The sequence below is a fragment of the Odocoileus virginianus genome, chromosome 25 (assembly GCF_023699985.2).
Source record: "Odocoileus virginianus isolate 20LAN1187 ecotype Illinois chromosome 25, Ovbor_1.2, whole genome shotgun sequence".
Lineage (NCBI taxonomy): Eukaryota > Metazoa > Chordata > Mammalia > Artiodactyla > Cervidae > Odocoileus > Odocoileus virginianus.
Window position 1 is genome coordinate 46569461 of NC_069698.1, and position 22646 is coordinate 46592106.

The following is a 22646-nucleotide window of genomic DNA, read 5'->3' on the forward strand; positions in this document are numbered from 1 at the left end:
AAGTCCCTGGCTTCAGTTATAAAAGACTCTTGGGATAGGATGCTTCTTTGCATTTTGAGGGCTCTGCATAAAATCTGGGTATTTTTCTCAGTTCTGGTCCACACTCCATTACACACTTTAATGACTGCATTAAAATTCTCAAATGAAGCTTTGGGATAAAGGGCAGCTGATTATATTTATTCACCTTTCAGTGCTGACATCACTGCAATATGCTTGCTTTCTTTGCTGAAAGGTACTTATAATATCCAAAGACGTGTTAATGGAACTATAGTTTAGAAGTAAGTAATGGCTAGTCTGCCCAATTGGAGAAGTGTGTCACAGCAGAAAAACCACCAGGTGGGATAAAGGAGGCTGAGTTCTAGTTCCTGGCTGGGTCACTCTGGAAAATCATGTTACCTCTTATCAAGTGAGAGGATTAGCTTTGATGATGTCTATGATTGTTTTCAGTGGCAATTTTAAATGCATCCTGTGACTCAGTGGCTTCCAAGAAATGCCCTTCAGGTATTAGATATAAGACTGGAGAGTCAAGCAGGATGACTGTGTCAAGAGATCTCTTCCAAGTTACTCAGAAACCAAAAGCTCTGCATCTGCATGGAGGGGTTGGTCTACTTGTGAAATCAGTGCGCATTACCAGTCAACCACACAGCTCACCCAATACCTTTTAAACTAGTAAGTAAGTAAATAAGAGTCAGTTACTCAGTCATGTCTGATTGTCTGACTCCATGGACTGTAGCCTGTCAGGCTCCTCTGTCCATGGAATTCTCCAGGCAAGGTTACTGGAGTGGGTAGCTATTTCCTTCTCCAGGGGATCTTCCCTATCCAGGGATGGAACCCAGGTCTCCTGAACTGCAGGCAGATTCTTTACCATCTGAGCCACGTGGGAAGCCTGGACAGTGCAATAACACCTTGTGCCATTTTAGATAAAACATTGCCTTCGGTGAGAGTGACCGCTTGAAAAACACATAGTCACCGATTAGGTCACGCAACTCTAACCTGGCTATTTTTGCCTACTTTCCTCCAGTTCAATTCCCTGACTCTTATTAATGCTTCTATTTTATTATTATTATTTTATTAGCATTTGTTGAGGCAGAGTTGCTTTATAATGTTGTGTCGGTTTGCGTTGTACAACATGAGTCAGCTATATGTATATATATATATCCCCTCCCGCATGCATCCCGATGTTCACTGTAGCACTATTTACAATAGCCAGAGCTATATTCAATCTTAAATTGAATAGATAAAGAAGACGTGGTACATATATACAATTGAACATTACTCAACCATAAAAAGGAACAAAGTTGGGTCATTTGTAGACTTAGAGACTGTCTTACAGAGTGAAGTAAGACATAAAGAGAAAAGCAAAATATCTATATTAACAAACATATGTGGAATGCTTCTATTTTAAACACCTAACTTGCTTTTCCCATTGTCTATGCTAGAGTTTCTCAAGGCATTTTAGGCTAAATAGTCCTTTGTTGAGGATGGGGGAGGGGTGGGGGTTTTGTGCCTTATAGGGTGTTTAGCAGCATCCTTGGAGTCTAATTACTAGCTGTCAGTGGAGTGCCACTGTCCCCAATACGATGACCAGAAATGTCTCCAGACGTCAATAGAAATCCCTGAAGGGTGAAATCACTCTGATTTGAGAGCCACTAGTCTAGGTTTAATCTTTTTTTTTTAGTTCTGAACTTTCTTTCTTGGGCATAAGACCAATGTTATACATCCTGAAATGCCCGGAAAGTATTACTCTGTTGTTATCACTCTTAACATTACTAACATCTTTCATTTATATAAGGTTTCACAATTTATCAAGTGTTTCCACCCACATTATCTATGGAGATCAATGCACGGCAGCTCATTGTCTGGAACAAATGAGGAGAGAGAAGCATCTTTTCTGTGACTTGTCCCTGTTTCCCTTTTACGCTGCACTTGAAATCTTGCATGTTTGACAGAAGAGGTCTTGCCATGAGGGCAAGTCAGGCATTGTATAAATAAAATTTGGCATGTTTCTGAGACATTAAAAACAAAAAGAATGCTTAATCACCTTGAAATGATACTCATCTCATTGTCTGCTGGCAGGATCTATCAATCTCTCAAGAAGGACACAGGACCACACATCTGTAATTACATACCGACAGCTGGTTTCAAAGGAGCCTGAGGCCAATGGCTCTTTAAAAGGGTTCTGAACACTGTGATCTTCAGCCTGACTGAACTGCTGGAGTTTTAGCTTACCGCACTCAGTGATACCGGATGGCATTTTTGAGAAAGAGAAATGAACACATTCCCCTCCTTTTCTCTTCCTCCCTCCCCCTCTTACCTGCTTAAGGATCTCAGCGGCTGTTTCATGTGAGCAATCAAATATCACGTAGAACTCCTTGCCTTTCTTCATTTCCTTGAGTAACGGCTTAGCATCTTTATTCCCAGAGGGCAGCTGGCGGATTTTGATTTTAATATTATATCTGGAGGGAGCTTTGATGAGCTCTTGCAGGCGAATGAGACCTAGAAAATGACATTCAATCAGGCAACAGACTGTTCTGTCCAGAGTATTTGTTTATTGCCATTTAGAGTCAAACTCATATCATTCCCCCAATGTATCAAGAGGCTGCCTACCTAAAGGTTGCATTATTGACTGCTCATTTATCATTCCTCTTTCTATGGTGGTCATGCTATATTTTCCTTTTGTGGGTATGTGTGGCTAGAAACACAATTTTTCCAAGAGGATTTTGAATTTTTTTTAGAATGCAATTGTCCTCTCCAGCTTTTAACACAAATCTTTAGCAAATCAAGTCGATAACTGTAAAACTTTTGTAAACAAAATTTGCTTGATGTTTTCAAAGGTGCTTGAGGTAATGGATATACCGGCTTACTTAAAAACAAACAAACAAACAAACAGTAAAATACTAGAATTTCTTGGGACTATAAACCTCTGCAAACCTTTCATCAAATATTTATATATAACATACTGTTTGCAGTTAATTGCTTGGGCTGTTCTATATCATCCTTCAGTTCCTGCCATATTTATAAATGACTTACTTTTTCTTTCTAATTAATTGAACATTGAATGGGAAAATATTTTCTTGATTAAAAGAAAAGACCACTGAATATTTAAAAAATCATGATAATAAGGGAAGAAGCATATTCTTTAAAAATCTACTATTGGTAGTTATAGGAGTGTATACAGCTAACTAAACTAACTTGAGGAAGTATGTTTAATTCACCACAAAAATGAATCCAGTGAACTGCACCATTGTTTTAAACAGAAGTGTTTTACTAAGGCAAGACCAACAGCTATATAAAGCCTTAGTCTTATTTCCCCTAATGTTAACTGGTATTTGTTACACTGCATGATGTTGGCTCTTACTCAAGAACTCCCACTGGAAAATTGAATTTTTTTTTTTTTTATTACACAGTCTGTGCCTTCAGGATGTGTCAGCTTCAAGTAATCAATAGGAAATGTTAAGTTTTGTCACTATTCAGATAGAAATCATGGTACGCACCACGCAAGATACAGCATATACACGCCAGCTACCTCTGGACATGGGGCACTTCTTTTATTTATTTATTTTTTATTTAGTTATTTGTAAGAATCTGCCTGCAATGCAGGAGACCCAGGTTCTTTCCCTGGGTTGGGAAGATTCCCTGGAGAAGGAAGTGGCAACCTATTCCAATATTCTTGCCTGGGAAATCCCATGGACAGAGGAGCCTGGTGGGCTACACTCCATGGGGTCACAAAGAGTCGGACACGACTGGGCGACTAACATTCTCACTTTTACCCTTTCCCCCAGAAGCTGCATTTTTGTGTCTAAGATGTTATGAGTTCTCTCATACCTTGGGTAGGTGTGGTTCTGAAGTATAGTAAATTTGAGAAAAAGTTACTCTTCAGGGTCAAATGAACCAGGGCAAGGAAAGAAGGAGTTGTAGAATCATATCAAAATTTAGTGCTCATTATCCTTCTTAATTTTTTAACTTCCTGGGAACTTGCTTCTTTTCAAATCAGTGTGATTGAAGGCTCCCAGGTACTGATGTGGTTAAAGGCTCCCTATTACCTCACCTACTTCCTCAGTGGCTCAATGGTTCAGTAGGTAAAGAATCTGCCTGCAATGCAGGAGACCCAGGAGATGCCAGTTCGATCCCCGGGTTGGGAAGATACCTTGGAGGGGAAAGTGGCAAACCAGTCCAGTATTCTTGCCTGAAGAATCCCATGGACAAAGGAGCCACGGGCTATATCCACGGGCTATACGATCTGTGGGCTTGCAAAGAGCGAACACGACTGCGCGCCAGCACACACAGGCACGGATGGGTTACTCGGCCTCTTGCTTCCAGAATCACTTGTCCTGAGCACCTGGTGGGTAGCTAGTAGAAGAAAACGGAGCACGCTGACTGGTATATCTGTTCATCTTCATGCTAACCCTAGGAAGAAAGTGTGATCATCCTCATTATTTTAAGTACAAAAGCCAAGGCTCAGAGCAACGAAGTAACTTACTCATGGTTACAAAGATAGGAGGAGCCATGGATTCAAATTGCCTGTGGGTCCAGCTCTCAGTCTTTCCCTGTCACCATCATGCATTGTGAATACAAATTTGTTGATGCTTGAGGGAACAGGTATAACTTTGGATTATTTGATGGGATGGGGAAAAAGTTGAAAGAGGTACCCACCCTCCTTTCTTCTTTACTCTAGACTGCTTGTGAGTCTCTCCCATAATTTTTTTTCCCCTATTGTCCTCTTGCTTTACAATCAGATTTTTTTTTTTTTAATTTGAGCATGACCACAAGGGAGATCAACATGGGCCTTTAAATAAAATGAGCAAAAATTTTAAGAATTTCATTTCATATGCTGCCATGAGCTGCTCTTTTGTTCTTTGCTAAATGGAATGTCGGTCTTGAAGTGCATCTTCCTATCATGATGACTTAGACACATTAAGAGCCTTTAAAGTCGAATCCTTTCTCTTCCTTCATTCATTCATGTTTATGGGAAAACATTTCCTGGCTGTATGCCAAGTACCACACTAAGAGTTGGAAACACAAGAACACATCTTGCTTTAAGGTCTTCACAGCCCATAGAAGGATTTCATTCCATCAACTCTTGTGATGTACATGGACATCTCTTATTATGTAATTTCATAAACTATGACCCAAGGCTAATTGGGGCTGGACCAGCTTGCTCAACATTGTTTTAAGGCTAGTTATTCAGTCACTAAGTCATGTCCAACTCTTTGCAGCCTCATGGACTGCAGTATGCCAGGCTTCCCCGTCCTCCACTATCTCCCTAAGTTTGCTAAAGTTCATATTCACTGAGTCAGTGATGCAATCTAACCATCTCATCCTCCGCTGCCCTCTTCTCCATTTGCCTTCAATCTTTCCCAGCATCAGGCTCTTTTCTAATGAGCTGGCTGTTTGCATCCGGTGGCCAAAGTACTAAAGCTTCAGCTTCAGCATCAGTCCTTGCAATGAGTATTCAGGGTTGATTTCCTTTAGGATTGGCTGGTTTGGTCTCCCTGCTGTCCAAGGGACTCACAAGAATCCTCTCTAGCACCACAATTCAAAAGCATCAATTCTTAGGCACTCAGTCTTCTCTATGGTCTAACTCTCACATCTGTACATGACTACTGAAAAAATCATAGCTTTGACCATAAGGACTTTGTTGGCAAAGTAATGTCTTTACTTTTTAATGCACCATCTAGGTTTGTCATAGCCTTCCTTCCAAGAAGCAATTGTCCTCTAATTTCATGGCTGCAGTCACCACCTGCAGTGATTCTGGAGCTTAAGAAGAGAAAATCTGTCCCTGCTTCCACTTTTTCCCCTTCTATTTGCCATGAAGTGATGGGACCCGATGGCATGATTTCAGTTTTTTTTTAATGTTGAGTAAGGCTACTGGGTGACAGATTCAGGGCATAAAGCCAGGTCCAGCTCTGACTGCTCAATCCAGGGCTCTTTTCACCCCTCCTGACTATGAAATTTAAGATCAAATATTTAACTGACTGAATGACTAACTAACTATATGAATAAATATCTGTGTAAATAAATAGAGAGAAAGAACTTTAGACCAGCATAAAACCTTCAGTGTTTATTTGTCAAATGCATCCATTATTAAACAGGTTCCCTCCTCCTCCAAAAAAGTAGCTGTTAGCTTTCACAATTGCTTCATAAAATAAAGTTTTTAATACCAATAGAAGAGAAAGGAGAACTCAGTACAAAAGACTAGCTTTTCAGGCCTGGTGCACTGGGAAGACCCAGAGGGATGGGGTGGAGAGGGAGGTGGGAGGGGGGACCGGGATGGGGAATACATGTAAATCCATGGCTAATTCATTTCAATGTATGACAAAAACCACTGCAATGTTGTAAAGTAATTAGCCTCCAACTAATAAAAATAAATGGGAAAAAAAAAAGACTAGCTTTTAATTGGGCTAAATTTATCTTTTGGAGAAACTCACTACTAAACCCTAATTTACTCATTTTGTCCATATACAGGTGAATTTGCCTCAGGAAAGAGAGGATCAGCAGATTTAAAGATTACAGACCCAAGATGTAGAAAGAATAAAGAGCAAGGAAGGGGAGGTTTACATTTCTCTTCCAAAGCAATTGTTTGCTTTCAAAAAAGAAAAAAACAATCTTTCTGCCCTCATTAACAAACAGCAGAATTTACAATTCAAAAGGCTTTTTTAGTTCACAGGAGACAAAAATTTAGAGAAAGCCTTCCCTTTTGTTTGCATTTTGCAGCAATCCATTAATCGTTTACATTTCATTGTAAAGTTAAAACTTGTTTTTAAACTAGTCATTACTTCAGGGAAAGATAATCGATTTGGATTGCTGCTGCTGCTGCTAAGTCTCATCAGTTGTATCCGACTCTGTGCGACCCCATAGACGGCAGCCCACCAGGCTCCCCCATCCCTGGGATTCTCCAGGCAAGAACACTGGAATGGGTTGCCATTTCCTTCTCCAATGCAGGAAACTGAAAAGTGAAAATGAAGTCGCTCAGTCGTGTCTGACTCTTAGCGACCCCATGGACTGCAGCCCACCAGGCTCCTCCATCCACAGGGTTTTCCAGGCAAGAGGACTGGAGTGGGCTGCCATTGCCTTCTCCAGTGATTTGGACACTACTCCTAATTTTGCTGGGCTTCCCTGATAGCGCAGTTGGTAAAGAAGCCACCTGCAATGTAGGAAACCCCGGTTTGATTCCTTGGTCGGTGAGATCTCCTGGAGAAGGGAACAGCTACCAACTCCAGTATTCGGGCTGGGAGAATTCCATGGATTGTATAGTCCATGGGGTCGGAGAGAGTTGAACGTGACTTGACTTGACTTCACTTCCTAATTTTGCTAATGGTCCTCCTCTGTGTGGATGACAGCCCTGCCCAAGTCAGCCCAGTGCTTCCAGGATCGGAGTCCAGTTGGAGAGAATGGTAAGGGTGCATGCAAGCCTGGCACTGGTCATGGGTTTTCTAGCCCACTGCAGTAGTTTGTCATTGTTTAGTCATTCTGTCATGTCTGACTATTTTGGGACCCCATGAACTGTAGCCTGGCGTGCTCCTCTGTCCATGGGATTTTCCAGGCAAGAATACTGGAGTGGGTTGCCATGTCCTTATCCAGGGGATCTGCCTAACCCAGGGATTGAATTGGTGTCTCCTGCACTCCAGGAGGATTCTTTACCACTGAGCCACCTAGGAACCCCAGGGACACTTTAAAAACCTTAACAATGCAGAAATGGAGGCCACTAAACAAACCCAACTAGAGGACATTCTAAGGTAAAATTGGTGTGAACTCTTCCAAAATGTTAAAGTCATGAAAGACAAGGAAAAGTCAAATTGCTTTAGACCAAAGGAGACTAAAAGGACGTGACAAATAAATGCAATGAGGGATCCTGAATTTTTTAGAAATGCAATTGGGATAATTAGGGAAACTGGCATGTCATATATCTGTATTGATATTAATACTGATATAGATGTATAAAAATTGTATCAATGTTAAGTTTCCTGTGTTCAGTCATTGTAGTGTGGTTATAAAAATGGAAAATCCTTGGTCTTAGGAAATATATACTAGTTTATTTAGAAGTAAAATAGTCATGCTATTTGCCACTTACTTTCAAATAATTCAACAACACTACTACTTGTTATTGTTGTTGCTTTTGCACTGAGAGACTCATAGAGTATTAAATCAAATGTGAGCAAATGATGAGGTGAAGTGAAATTGCTCAGTCGCGTCCGACTCTTTGCGATCCCACGGACTGTAGCCTGCCAGGCTCCTCCATCCATGGAATTTTCCAGGCAAGAGTACTGGAGCGGGTTGCCATTTCCTTCTCCAGGGGATCTTCCCAACCCAGGGATCAAACCCTGGTCTCCCGCAATGCAGGCAGACTCCTTACCATCTGAACCACCAGGGAAGCGCAGGGCAAATGATGACAGCTGCTAAACTTGGATGTAGGAGGTATAGGAGTTCACTGTATATTTCCTGCCATTTTTCTCTAAGTTCAAATCATTCTCAATAAAAAGACAAAACATGAGCCTCCTTCCTCCACTCCCACCTCCAGCAATGCAATGATGGTAAACTGCACCTGTAGTTTGAAAAGTGTTTGCTTGAGAGCAAGGAGCTTGTTTATTCCCTATGAGTTTGAGCTGGGCTCTGCACGTAGAGATAAGTTTCAAAAGCGTCCAAGTGGCCAATTCTAAACACTTTCTTGGGCCATCTATCTGCTCTGTGCACTAAGACATGACACAGAAAAATGCTGATTTGCATGCACATCGACTCTGGGAACAGGTGGAGCATATGGAGGAGAAAAAAAGAACCAGCTATTTCCAGGAGAAGTTTAAAAATTCCCGTCTTCTCCTTAAATAATAATAAACTTTGCTATTTGCATTGCCCCTTCCTGTGAAGTATCCTACATGTCTTATAAATAGCTCAGTAAACCTCAGAAGATACCTCTGTGGTGGTTAGGTGTCAGTGCTATTTTGCAGTAAGGAAAGTGAGGTAGAGTGAGGTTAATTGTTTGAATTGGCCCTGAAAATGAGTCACAGATGCCAGGCATTGGAAGAGACTTAAAGGTCAAACCCCTCCTTGATGCATGAATCCCCTCTACACAGCTGCTGCCGAACACCTATTAGTTTGAGAAATTCTCTACCTCACTTTTTGCAGCTCAATCCATTTTTGGACAGCTCCAGTTATATTTAATGAGCAGCAGTTCAAAAGAAAAGTACCTAGGTTTTCTGGAGTCTTAATCCAATTCCCTGTTCATTTATATGTACTACATCAGTGGATTTGATATCATAAAAATTGAATGTGATGGGACCCAAAGATAAGATCACACATTTTAAATATTAATTTCATCTTCATGTGAACTTGGCAACATGCAAAATGGCATTTCACAAACATGTTGGTATATTAATATATCCAAATCTAATAGGATTCTTAAGGGGATCTATATACTCTCCAGAGGGGAGGAAAAAACCAGACTGAGAAACGGAGATGGTTAAGTGAGGGAATTACTTGGGGAAATACAGCACTTTTAAATGCAGATGTTCACACATACAGTTTTTCAAAAGGGCATCAAAAAAGGCTAAAGACTGCCCAAAAGAAAATTTGTGTCTCTTAATGGAAAAGAGCCCCATAGAAGAATCTAGTCAAAATATTCAAGATTAACTTGACTATGTGCAGGTTAGCTCCACCAGTATGTTTTGGTCCTGAATTCTGGTTAATATCAATGGTAGCTAAAAATAATGTCATCATAAAATATCTAAGGATTGGTTTCCTGAGCAGAAATCTGAAAATTTGAATGGGTTCTGGTTAGAGGATTAGAGTGGGTAAACAGAAAGGGTAGAAAGAATAAGGGTAGAAGGAAAAGAACTGTAATATATTATTTTGTTGGTACTGAGTGCCCAGGATTTTCCATTCTCCAACTACTTCAGGTAGGATTGTAGGAGGGTATGTAGCAGAGTGTTTTGGCTAGCACAGGTGATCATAACAACACAGAGATGTAAATTATGATTGCTAAGGTGAAAAATTCACTTATTCCTTTACTTGGTACTGACTGTTCATTTTTTGGCTTGACCACCTATGTCAAAATGTTTAATTTTCTTCAAGTCCAAATTTTAGACCTTTGTCAAGGTCCTTGCTTCTATACAGTATATTTCTATTTTCTTTGGGGAAATGAAGGAAAATATCATAGGCATAATAAACCCAAGTCACTGTTTATATATAGCCAAAGAGTGGCTATTGCACTTACTTACAGGGTGGTTGAGCATATTAAATGAGTTAATTACATTCAATAATTAGAATAGTGCATGGCAATCAGTCAGCACTTCGAGACTTTAGTTATTGTAATTTTTGTGGTCGTCATTTTTCTTGGGTTTTCTATCTGGATTTAGTGTTTCTTTCAATCACTGACATTTTTATACATGTTAGATTATTTCAAATGAATCCTCATTGTAAAACTTTGAGACTATGTTTTAAGTAGGTGACAGATAGTACTTCTTTATTGTAGGCTGAATTTTATAAATTTCATGCTCTGATGTGTTGAAAAAAATGACTTAAGGCAACCATGGATTAAAAGAAAAATCTTAAGTATTATGTTTTATGAACATATCTGGATGGAACTGACTTACCTGATGGCCTCATCTAGTTTCATCAATATCCTGAGGACGCTTGAGTTTGTATCCCGGTGTGCACTGCATTCCTGAACTCCAGACTCGTATATTAACTGCCTACTTGTCAACTACATGAGGAGGTCTACTAGACATTGCAAAATCAAAGAACATATTCATGACTGAAGCCCTGATATCCTTATTTCTCCAAACTATGTCCATGTATACCTTTTCACATCTCAGGAAAAGGAGAACTCCATCCTTTGGCTCAGGCCGAAAAGCTTAGTTATCTTTGAGTTCTCAATTTCTTTCATCCAGCCTATACTCCCTCAGAGCATTATGCTAGCTCAACATCAAATACTTCTAGTATCTGACCATTCCTCTCTCCTCTATTGCTATCACTTTCATCTCTTGCCTTGATTTCTGTAGGAGCCACTGATTTTATGCTTGCCTCTCTATGTCATTTTATTAATACAAAGGCCAGCATGATCTTTTTATGATATAAATTTGATCATGTCACTCCTCTCCTGAAAACTGCTATGGCTGCCCATTTCATGAGGAACCAAAGCTTGTTCCAATAATCTACAAAGCCCCCCATGATCTTTAAGGCCCACAAGTGTGACAGTCACATCTTCCCTCTCACTGCAATCCAACCACACTGGCTTCCTTATTTGCTGTAAATAAAGGTTTATTAGTGCAGTGCAAGTTGCTCAGTTGTGTCTAACTCTTTGGGACCCATGGACTTCACAGTGTATGGAATTCTCCAGGCCAGAATACTGGAGTGGGTAGCCTTTCCCTTCTCCAGGGGATTTTCCCAACCCAGGGATTGAACCCAGGTCTCCTGCATTGCAGGCGGATTCTTTACCAGCTGAGCCACAAGGGAAGCCCAAGAATACTGCAGTGGGTAGCCCATCCCTTCTCCAGTGGATCTTCCTGACCCAGGTATCAAACCGGAGTCTCCTGCATTGCAGGCAGATTCTTTACCAACTGAGCTATTAGGGATTCCAAAAGGTTTATTGGAACACACTATACTTGTCCATTTCCATACTGTCTGTGACTGTTTTCTTGCTACGTCAGCAGAATAGTTGTGACCAAGGCACTAGGGCTCATAAAACCTGAACTACAGGGTATTAATATCTAGCCCCTTTGAGAAAAAAGTTTGCAGGACCTTGTTCTACAGAACTGACAGCGGTTACATTTCACTAACATTGGCCTTGAGAAAGCAGAAACTGCTGAATATTCTCCACACTGCATTTGGTGCTCAGATTCTCAGCTCTTTTTGATGCATGTGGAGGGATGGAAGCCAGGCTTCCACCAGGAGTCTAATGAAACAGAGGGGATGACCCATGAGCAGCAGTTTCCCCCATTGCCTAGGGTAAGTGTGGAAGTCAGAGAGAAGTAGGTGACTGATGGGAAGAACATCCCAGCAACAGAGAGGGAGAGAGGAAGCGAGGCAAAACTTCACTCCCTGTAACTGTTCTCTGGGGTCTTTCTACACTTGCTCTTCTAGAGGACAGAATTCTGCCTACTAGCAGACAGTGATTTGGACTTTGTCCTCAGAGACACACACAGTGTTCCCGTTGACTTCAATGGGAGTCATGGACCATTTAGTCCCAAAGACATCTGTGCTGGCTTCAGGCTATTTAACAAACTCCTAAACCAATCCCAATGAAGAGCTCTGTTTAATGGGTTCTTAATTCTGGTGTAAAGGCGGGTGCTGAGCACACCTAAGTCCTTACTTTTCCTTCAGGTTTAGTAAGTTTTCTCCTTTTTATGGCTTGATAATTACTGCAACCAAATCCCTGAGTCAAGCAGTATTAAACCCACTCAGAGTCAAAAGATGTCTGCTCTTATTGATCTCAGTTGACCTGTTTACTCTCTGGGTTCCAATTTAATGGCTCAATTGATTATTCATTTACATTTTTAATGTCTTTGTGAGCAAAATCATTTTACCATGAATCATCTCTAACTTAATGGGCAAATACAAACTCATTTTGGATTTTTCAATTTTAATAAGCATTTAATGAGCAACTGTGCTCAGGTGAACTCAATAGGAATGAAGAGATTTCAGTTTCTTTTTAAAGGTAAGAGAAATGATAGTTCAAATTCCCTCTATGCAAAATGGCTGTCAGTTTTGAAATCTGAAGGGTGGTTAGGATATCAACTTTTATATCATCCTTTTGCAAATTATAATTTTTCTCAATATAATTTGCAGTCTGCAAGTTATGCCCACACCTTTAGTTAAACTTTCTTAAATTAAATCCAGATGCCTTAATATTATTCATTGATTTGTTTTCCTTTTAGATGGTTTTGTTTCACTGGAAATGGTAGAAATAATGAGAGAGAATTATGCAAAAAGTGTACTACATAATGGGAAATAGCATTTTTTTTATTAATTCATGGAATTCTCTATGTTCAAAGGTAGACAACATGAAAGGCCTTACGATACCTATATACAGTATATAAATCATGAGGCTTTTTAAGTATATGTATGGAGTTCATTTGATAATATATTTTCTTCCTTCACAGCAAGCAGGTGACCCTCTAAGAAGCCAATGCCACTGCCTGTGACTTATCCTTCCTAGTAGGACTGTTTCGAATTTGGTATTTATAAATTATATATACAGTCACCTAGTTCACTTCTTTCTAAAATGAGATGAGGTATAAGAAAATACATAAATGCATATTTCCAACCACAAAAGTCACTTTTATCTGACAGTTGAAAATGGGAACAGAGTTTAGCGCCAAATAGAGGAGGCTCCTTGTTTTTCTTCTGAGGAATAGTATCCATAAATGCTAGTATCTGGTGAGAAAGAGTAGAAAAGCGAGGTACTATTAAAAAGTTTGGAAATGTTTGGTTTGGTTAATTTTTGCTGATAATTTTATTAGCCTTACTACCAAATGTATAGATTAAGGAAAGGAGATAATTTCAATTCTTGAAAAAAAAGTTCAGAAAGAAAATAGTATTATTCTTTCCACACACAATTACTAAGCACTTCCTTATATGCCAGGACTGCGCTAGATAGCAGATTTTAAAAATAAATAAGATAAAATTCCAAGTTTTTGGAACTCCTAGTCTCATAAACATTTAAATAGATCATGGGAGCATGTAATATAATGCTTATATTTATAATGTGCTGTTAACTCCCAGTGTCTCAGAAAGCTTTAGAAAGAAAGGGGAGTTGAGTGTGATCATGGAGAGTGGGGGAACTTACCACCTTGGAGGTTATGTGGAGGACCTTCCAAAGTGAGGGGCCAACCTCAGAAAGAAAGATTTGGGATGGACTTCGGGGTGTTTAAGAAATGATGTGAGAGAACTGGGGATGTAGCTCAGTTAGTACTTGGGTTAGTGAAGATGAAAATGGTTAGATGGTGAAGAGCTTTAAATTAGAAGTACTTGGACTTTCCTATGTGGGAAGAGTTACTGGCAGAATTTAAACCACACAAAAGGGGTCTTTAACTCCAACAAACCTCAAAATGTAGACAGAAGGCAAGGGGGGAAGGTACCAATAAAAGAAACTTCCAATTGGGTAAGGTCAGAGAAATGTCTAGTGAGGCGCTCAGCATGTGTCTGTCCTTCACCTTAAAGTCAGCAGGTGGAACAAAGCAAGTTTCATTAAGGGCTCATTACTGGGGTTCCTAGTCCTTCCCCCACAAAATGATCAGATCTATCGGTACAACCTCTAACTGGATTCTTCTGTTGATGTACTTTATTTTTTATTAATTTTTATTGGAGTACAGTTGCTTTACCTACCTTAGAAACTTTTCAAGACATTTACATAGCTACTTATTGAATTGGAATCATACTTCGAAATGGTAGTTTCCAAACTTTCTCTGTTTTAATTAACAGTGGAGTTGTAGTCATATTTGTAATGGAGCTGGATTCATTAAATTGCACTTTTACTATTCAGATTGGATCACAACATATATCAATAAGGTGATATTTCTTTTTTTTTTAAAGTTTGATGATGAAAGGGTCATCAGAAAGGATCAACTCACCAAAAGGAATAGGAGCTCCCTACACATGGTGCTTCCAAACTAGAATACTCAATTAGCTTCATATAAAAGACCATCTTCATGCACTCTGCCTGATGAGTCGATGCCTAGAGAATACTCTGGTTCCCTTTATGCCAACCACGCACAGCCAGGTGAGGGCTTGTGTGAGTCCCACCCATACCTGTGCTATCTTCATACACCACGGTCACCGTCTTCCAGTTGTAATAGAGGACCAGATCCAAGACCGCCCTGCTGATAGCCGCGTAGTCGGGGTAGAGGTTGATGTAAAACAGGTCTCTGTTGTCGACGGAGGGGTGTTTCCAGCGAGTCTGTATGTGCGGAACCTCGAGAGCGTTGCAGATAGACTGCACAGCACTGACGGAGGAGCTATGGGAAGGACCAAAGAGAGCAGCCACACCAAGAGCCAGCTGGTCACATGCTGACGTCCATAGACAAGGAGGGAGTGGAGAGGGGAAGAGGGGAGGGAGAGAGAAAGAAAGAGAGAGTTCTGTGAATTTCATCTCCCCTTTCATGGTTCCTCCTTATTTTCACTATTGGAAACTTTCCTCCACTCTCCATATGTATGTTGAGGAAACATGCTTAATCCAACTTCCAACATCCCTGAGATATTAAATACTAGAGATGCAAATGTTGAAATGATTAGCAACACATCTCAGGGCCAATGCCTTGCAAACGAAAATGAGTTGTTGGTCTCACTTCATTACTTTTAATCAGATGGAGTTTAAATCTCCTGCCTGGTGTGATGCCACCCAGAAGCACTCAGAGTGACTATAAGCCATTTGCCAAGTGAATGTCATATGAATTCAATTCTGTCATGTGACAGTTTGGCAGTGAAGATAACTAATGTGGTCATTGAATCAGAAGCCTTTCTGGGTGGCTGCAGAATACTTTAGTTCCAGTCCTTCCCAAAATTCAGAAAAGAGGTCCAGGCTATTGAGAAATTGCTAAAGAGTGCTTAGTGATACTGATAATTAATTAATTACAGAATAAAAGAATAGTATAGCTTAAAAGGGTCTTAGAAGATATGTGGTCCAACCCACTAATGTCATGACCAGATACCCAGCTCAAGGGCGGGCCTATATCTACATCAACATTAGCCAACATGTAGTTGAACAAAATAAAGTAGATATGTACATAAAAATTAATTTTAACATTAATTTTTGCATTATAAGATTATATACACTCTTTGAGATAATTTGGAATATTGAAAATTACGAGAAAGTAAAAATGGCCCTGAAATTCCATAAACTTTGAATAATATCAATTCACACTGAGTTGGCTAAAAAGTTTGTTTGGGTTTTTCTGTAGGAGCTTGTAGGAAAATCCAAATGAACTTTTTGGCCAACCTAGTATTTTGGTATTCCAATTTACCTAAAAATTGAACATGATACAGATACAGTTTGATATATTGCTCTCTGTATTCAACACTAAATTTAACAATAAAAACACACTCTTACCCTCAAGTCATTATAAATTTTGCAAAAGTAATATTTTTAGTGGTGTAGAATAGCCTAGTCCATGATGCCGAGTGTCATTACTTATTTAACCAGTCTGGATTCCTGGGTTGGGAAGATTCCCTGGAGAAGCGAATGGCTACCCACTCCTGTATTCTTGACTGGAAAGTTCCATGGACAGAGAAGCCTGGTGGGCCATAGTCCATGGGGTTGCAAAGAGTCAGACATGGCCAACTGAGTGACTGGACATATGGTACTGAAATAAGTTGCTCCTAATTTTTGGTTATTATAAGTAATATTATAAGCATTTATCATAGTTCTTTTATTTTTCTCTAACTTTTACATTACTCTCTTAGAGTAGATTTTCAGCTATAATTAAATGCTATTGATATTTTTAACTTTCTTGATATATATAAACCAAATTCCCTTCCAGAGAGGTTAGGACAGATTAACTTCTATAACCTCATAAAATAAAAGTGTTAGTCATTCAGTTGTGCCTGACTCTCTGAGAACCCATGGACTGTAACCCATCAGGCTCCTCTGTCCATGGGATTCTCCAGGCAAGAATACTGGAGTGGGTTGCCATTCCCTTCTCCAGGGATCTTCCTGACCCAGGGATGGAACCTGGCCCGCCTGCACTGCAGGCAGATACTTTACCGTGGGAACTACCAGGAAATCCCTGTCATAGATATATGCTGGCATCACACATAAGTGTAAAAACATTTTAACTGTATATATTAATGCTCATTTAAAGGAATTTGGAACTGCTGAGAAACAATAGTTAAATATATGAATTAAATAATAGCAACATATATAAATGAAATTGTGTTGATTTTTATCAGAATGCCATTTCACAAGTAAAAGATAAGCAAAAAATAATATATGGCCTTGTCAAGCTTATCTGACTTGATTTAGAGAGAAAAATTAATACATAAAATTTTGAGAACCATATTTCACATATCTGTGAGACAGCAAGTGTACGCAATCATTCACAAGGTATTTTGTGACACTGTGCTCTTCATTACTGAATTATCACATGAGATATAAAGGCATAATTTTCTAATACTATAGGTGAAAACTGTCCTCAGATGCTAATTTTCTTGATTGCTTTCCCTGGTTAGCAAGAAAAAGTGAAGGCATGAGAGTATATGAATTCTTGTTTTGTCTAGCATCGGCAGTGGATTGAGATTTCTGCTAATATTTAGCTCAGGGATTCTAATATTACTTGACAGAAAATCAATCCTTTTGAATTCTGTTTGCCAGAAAATTACCAGTTTTAAGAAGCTTTGGGGGTGTTTAATTTATAAATATGGCAGGTACTTCGGGTCACAAAAATGCTTTGGATTTTATGTGGGTTGAAGTATTATTGTTGAATGTGGTTGGCTTTCTGGGGATATTTATTCAACAGTGTTTTGCATGAGTGTGTATGTGAGTGTGTGTGTCTGAGAGAGACAGAGAGAGGAGACAAAGAGACAGAGAGAGGGAAATACAGAGAGGAAGGGACAGAGAGAGATCTAACTCATAGAGATAATTTATGTGAAGATGCCTTACACACTTTAAAGTTCTGTATAAACATAAAGTTTTATTATTTGTTCACAGACAACTCTGACCTATATAGTATCTGCAACTTTATTGATCTTTAAAAAGGGAAATATTCTTACACTAATATGATGCTATAGATTTTTAAACAAAACCACTATACTATTTGATCTTCATCTGTACTCCCAGGAAAGCAAATTTCACTGTTTTTTTTTTTGGAAAGGACACAAGAATTTGGCAGAAGAGCGTGTTAAGTGAACACATCCTACAGTCCTATCCTAATGAGGTTAACTCTAAGTGGAAACAACCAGTGTTTAGTTACTTGGAAATTAGTGTGAACATGGCATTCATTGTATTCCAGTTAATTGTGTGTGTTTGTAAGTTTTTTTTTTTTTTAATGTGGACCCTTTTTAGTCTTTATTGAATTTGTTACAGTATTGCTTCTGTTTTGTGTTTTGTCTTTTTGACTGTGAGGCTTGTGAAATCTAAGTTCCCCAACTAAGGATAAAACCAGAACCCCCTGCATTGGAAGGCAAAGTCTTCACCACTGTACCACCAGGGAAGTCCCCACTTGTGTGTTTTTGATGGGCAAAGCTTTCCTCTAAAAGAGAAAGAGCCCTTCATATTCTGGGTTGATATTCCCAGACGAACACCTGTAGGGAAACCCAACAACTCTCTAGTTAAGAGTCTATCTTCAAGTATGTCAAATGTGGCTTGAAATGGTCATCTTGGAAGTGTTTGGAGGATTTGTAAATATGTCCCACATCAAAGACTCTTTCCATGAGACAAACCTTGCATCCTACATGCAAATTAGATTATTTTCTAGGAAACTGTCTTCTGTTCAGACAAAAAAGATTTTCTTTGATCCCATAAATTTCCCTGCTTTATTTATTTATTACACAGTTCCATTATTTTTTTTCTATTTTTTCCTTTTTTAAAAATTGAGGTATAATTGACATAAAATATTATATTAGTTTCAGGTGTAAAACATAATGACTCAATATTTATAATCTTCACATTTCTCTGATCTTGTGGAAAGGGAATAAGCTAATATTTGAGAGGACGCTAGGTAAACCCAGTGGCTTACAGCCTCTTAGAATTCAGATTGTGAATTCTGTGTGTTGTGGGCATTTCCACATGCTCAGTAGGTATGACCTTCTGCAAAGTTTTATTTGACTGCACTGTACAATTTCATGGTGGTATCTCAGCCTCAGGAAGGAAAAACAGATCAAGCTTGACATTTTCCATTCACAGCTGAACCAGTTAATCATACAGTGGAGGGCACTGAAGGGTAAGCTAATCAGAAAGGCCCAGAAAACAGAACTAGGCAACATCCATTAGGAGGGTTCAGATGGTGCTGGGCCGAGATCACCTGCAACTCCTTTGCACAGAGATGTCCACTTTGCAAAAGGGCAGGTAGCAAAGAGAAGGTGCTTGTGAAGCAGAAACATCACCCAAAGAAGCTTTTAAAAGTGTGAAAATAGTTACCTCTCCGTGAGGCTTCGAAACTATCAAAAAGGTTAATTTTCTGGATATCGTAGGTTAATGTGGTGTTAGGCATCAGGGTTCGATTTCTGTTAATGCTGGTGACTGCAAACTTGAACGCTAATTCTTCAACGTTAACGGGTTCATTTTCCACAGTTTCAAAAATCCCTCCTGCAGAAGCAAAAGAGATGCATGAAAAGCATTAGTTATATTATCCATGTGCATTCTTTAAAGAGAAGAATATAAGTGGTACAAGCAAAAGATCCAAATGAATCAAAGTAAGAATAATCAAAATAGATCCCAACCCCAGCTAAAAGTTACATTTATCAGCATATCAGATGCAGATAAAACTTCATATATGTGTGCTTAAGATTTCAAATCCAATACTGGACTGTGCAATACCTACCAGATGGTGAATGGATTCCAAATATTTAGTATCATATCAAGTATGATTGCTAATTTGATGGAGGATGATTTTCCACAGTGTGGACATAAATCACTCTGTGGTTGACCTAAGCACAATCTCAGCTGTATCTTGGTAGGACCATCTTTCTTTAGAATGAATCTCATTCTATTTAAAAAAAAAAATAGACATTCTCAACTCCAGAAGGATCATGCAGAGTTGAGTAGGGTCAAAATGAGTCATACGTGCACTTAGATTTATTTCAGAATGAATATACCTCTTCCTTGTGGCTCAGAATTCTGCAGTCATATCCTAGTACTTTCCAAAGGGCGTGGGCATAATTTAGAAATAATAAAACTGTTTTTGTGTTGCTTTGAGAAACTGATCCTGTTGCAGAGCAAACGTACGTTCTGTCTCTGGAGAGTGTTGAGTGTTCCTCCACTCAACAAACACATGCACTAAGTCTTTGCTGTCTTAAACATGAGGACCTCATCACAAGCAACAGTACAAAATATCAGTGCTTAAAGAGTCATCAGAGAATTCAGCTCTGATTTTGATGTTCATAAAGGCAATTTAAGTATTATTAAATATACATTCTAAATGTTCTTTAAAGGCTATCCTTGGATTCTCAACAGTCACAGAACATACAGTAGAGGCTCTTAACTGTTGGCCACTTAACTTGTTCCTTGATTATTCAATAGTCCTCAATTTATTTGGAAAAACATTAATTGGTGCCCATAGAAGGCTGAACACTTGTAACTAGTAGACTGCTATTTGTTTCCTCTCACCATTGAGACTGGTTTGCAAATGCTTCAAGTTTTCCCTCTACTTGAAACACACAGAAAAAACAAAACAAAAATCTGAGCGTGAAAATAACGAACATCACTGGCACAGGTACAACTTATGTTTATTCTTTCTAAGAAAAAGAGCTTCCATTGGCAGATTCTCATTTCAGAAAATGAATTGACTCTAGTTTGAAAGAACAGTAAACGAATACTCATCTGTAATTTTTAAGTTAAAATTATTTAATGAAGAGGCAAATTCTTTCTAAACTGACTTTCTATGTTGAATAATCAACTAGTGCCCATTTTTGAAAGCTAAGATATTTGATTCAAGTATTTTGGCTCCTTAGGAGATGCCTCTGGGTTTTTTAGACTGATGATGTGAGATGTGTATGGAGATTATTTCTCTCTTCTCTGCGGAACCAGAGATGAATAGGACTTGGCTTTGTTAATATTTTCCTATAGAGTCATATTAGATATTTATTCTGAAATTAACCTTAGGAAAAACCCTGCTCTTTTACTTTGCTTTTTTTTTTGTCAGACAATGGTAAACAGGTCCTAGGCTGGAGAGACTTTCAGATTCTCTCATTACTGTCAGTAGATGCTTGAAAATGATGTGATAAGCTCACACAGTAGACGCTTGTTCACCAGAAGATGGACATACAGGGCTTCCTGCCACAGTCCAGATGACCCACAACAGGAAGAGCCCCTTCTTAAGGTCAGAAACTCTTTGATGCTGGAATTTCCACAGTAGTTAATAGCAATTATTTGTTTACTTGTCTATCTCCCCAAGAACATGGTGAGACCCTCAGGAAGATGGACTGAATCAATGTCGTCATAGAGACCAAAGTATCTTAAGATGTTTAACCTGCAATAATAGTTCAGCAGTCCCCAAACTTCTCGGCACCAGGGACATGTTTCATGGAAGATAACTTTTCCACAGACCAAGGGTGAAAGTGGGGGATGATTTGGGGATGATTCAAATGTATTACACTTACTGAGCACTTTATTTCTACATATTGTTACATAAGCTCCACCTCAAGTTATCAGGCATCAGATCCTAAAGGTTGGGGACCACCTGGCTGAGAAAAGTTAACCATTGGCTAAGTCGAGAGGACCTTTAATCTGCTCGAGACAGACTGGTAGGAAAGAACAAATACATGTATTGGAATCAGAAGTTCTGAAGTCTGAACCTTGGTCTACCTATTTTTTCTTTGAGAAAGATTTTTAAGTACCAGGAAGAAAGTTTCTACAAAATAGCTCTTTCACTATGAATATTTCATTTAAAACTTATAACAATACAGGTAAGAGGTAGTATATTTGTGTTCATAAATGAAAACATGAACAGAGATATGACACATTTTGCCCAAATTATTCATAATCAGAAAGCCTTGTCTTTAAATATAAATATATATACTTCATGATGTACGTCATCTCTAAATGAAGTTAATGATGTGATAAGCTCACACAGTAGACGATTGCTTCTGTAAAGGGAATGGTATAATGCAGTGAAAGTAACCTGAACACTTAATCATGCCTCAGAAATGAGAATTATTATACATGGATAGAGTTTCCCTGGTGACTCAGCTGGTAAAGAATCCGCCTGCAATGCGGGAGACATGGGTTTGATCCCTGGTTGGGAAGATCCCCTGGAGAATGGAAAGGCTACCCACTCCAGTATTCTGTCCTGGAGAATCCCATGGACCATAGAGTCCATGGGGTTACAAACAGTCGGACAGGACTGAGTGACTTTCATTTCACACATGGATAATGAGGATAAAGAAAAGACTTGGCACTTGTAGAACTCCCCCTTCACCTCAAAACTGTGTATTGGTATAGAGTTGTGTTTTACATAAAGCTGGCTATACCTGCGTTTAAGAGAATATTAAGTGATTTTGTTATGTGCTTAGGTGGTATGAAGGGTCACTCTGTTTTGTCATTTTTGGGGCAATTTTCCTTCACTCCCTCACCAAGCAAGCATTACTAATGGTGTCTTTGGCTCAGTACCCCTCCACTCTCTCCTTTTTCCTTTAGTGCTAAGTTGCTTCAGTTGTTTCTGACTCTTTTTGACACTATGGACTGTAGCCAGCCAGGGTCCTCTGTCTCTGGGATTCTCCAGGCAAGAATATTGGAGTGCGCCATTCCATTCTCCTGGGGATCTTCCCTACTCAGGGATCGAACCCAAGACTCCAATATCTCCTGCATTGGCAGGTGGGTTCTTTACTACTAGTACCATTGGGGAAGCCCCAACCTTTTCTTTAGAGAAGATCGCAAATACCAAAAACCTACAGAGACATGAGGTACATACAAGACTGGGGAAGCACCAAGAAAGCGGAATATGATAGAAACAGGAGGAATATTAAAAGGTGCCAGACCTCAAACAGAAGCAGACACTTTCAGC

At 39.2% G+C, this 22646-nt stretch overlaps 1 protein-coding gene across 7 annotated transcripts in view; it reads right to left on the minus strand.

Moving 5' to 3' along the window:
- The window catches only part of GRIK1 (glutamate ionotropic receptor kainate type subunit 1), a 445118-nt gene that overhangs the window by 151823 nt on the left and 270649 nt on the right, over positions 1 to 22646 (minus strand). For all 7 annotated transcript variants that reach the window (XM_070455128.1, XM_070455129.1, XM_070455130.1 and 4 more), the window contains exons 2-4: positions 19064 to 19231; positions 14743 to 15000; positions 2315 to 2496 (exon numbers count right to left, since the gene is read on the minus strand). In XM_070455128.1, coding sequence (XP_070311229.1) covers positions 2315 to 2496; positions 14743 to 15000; positions 19064 to 19231 — 608 coding nt within the window. The remainder of the gene's footprint in view (positions 1 to 2314; positions 2497 to 14742; positions 15001 to 19063; positions 19232 to 22646) is intronic.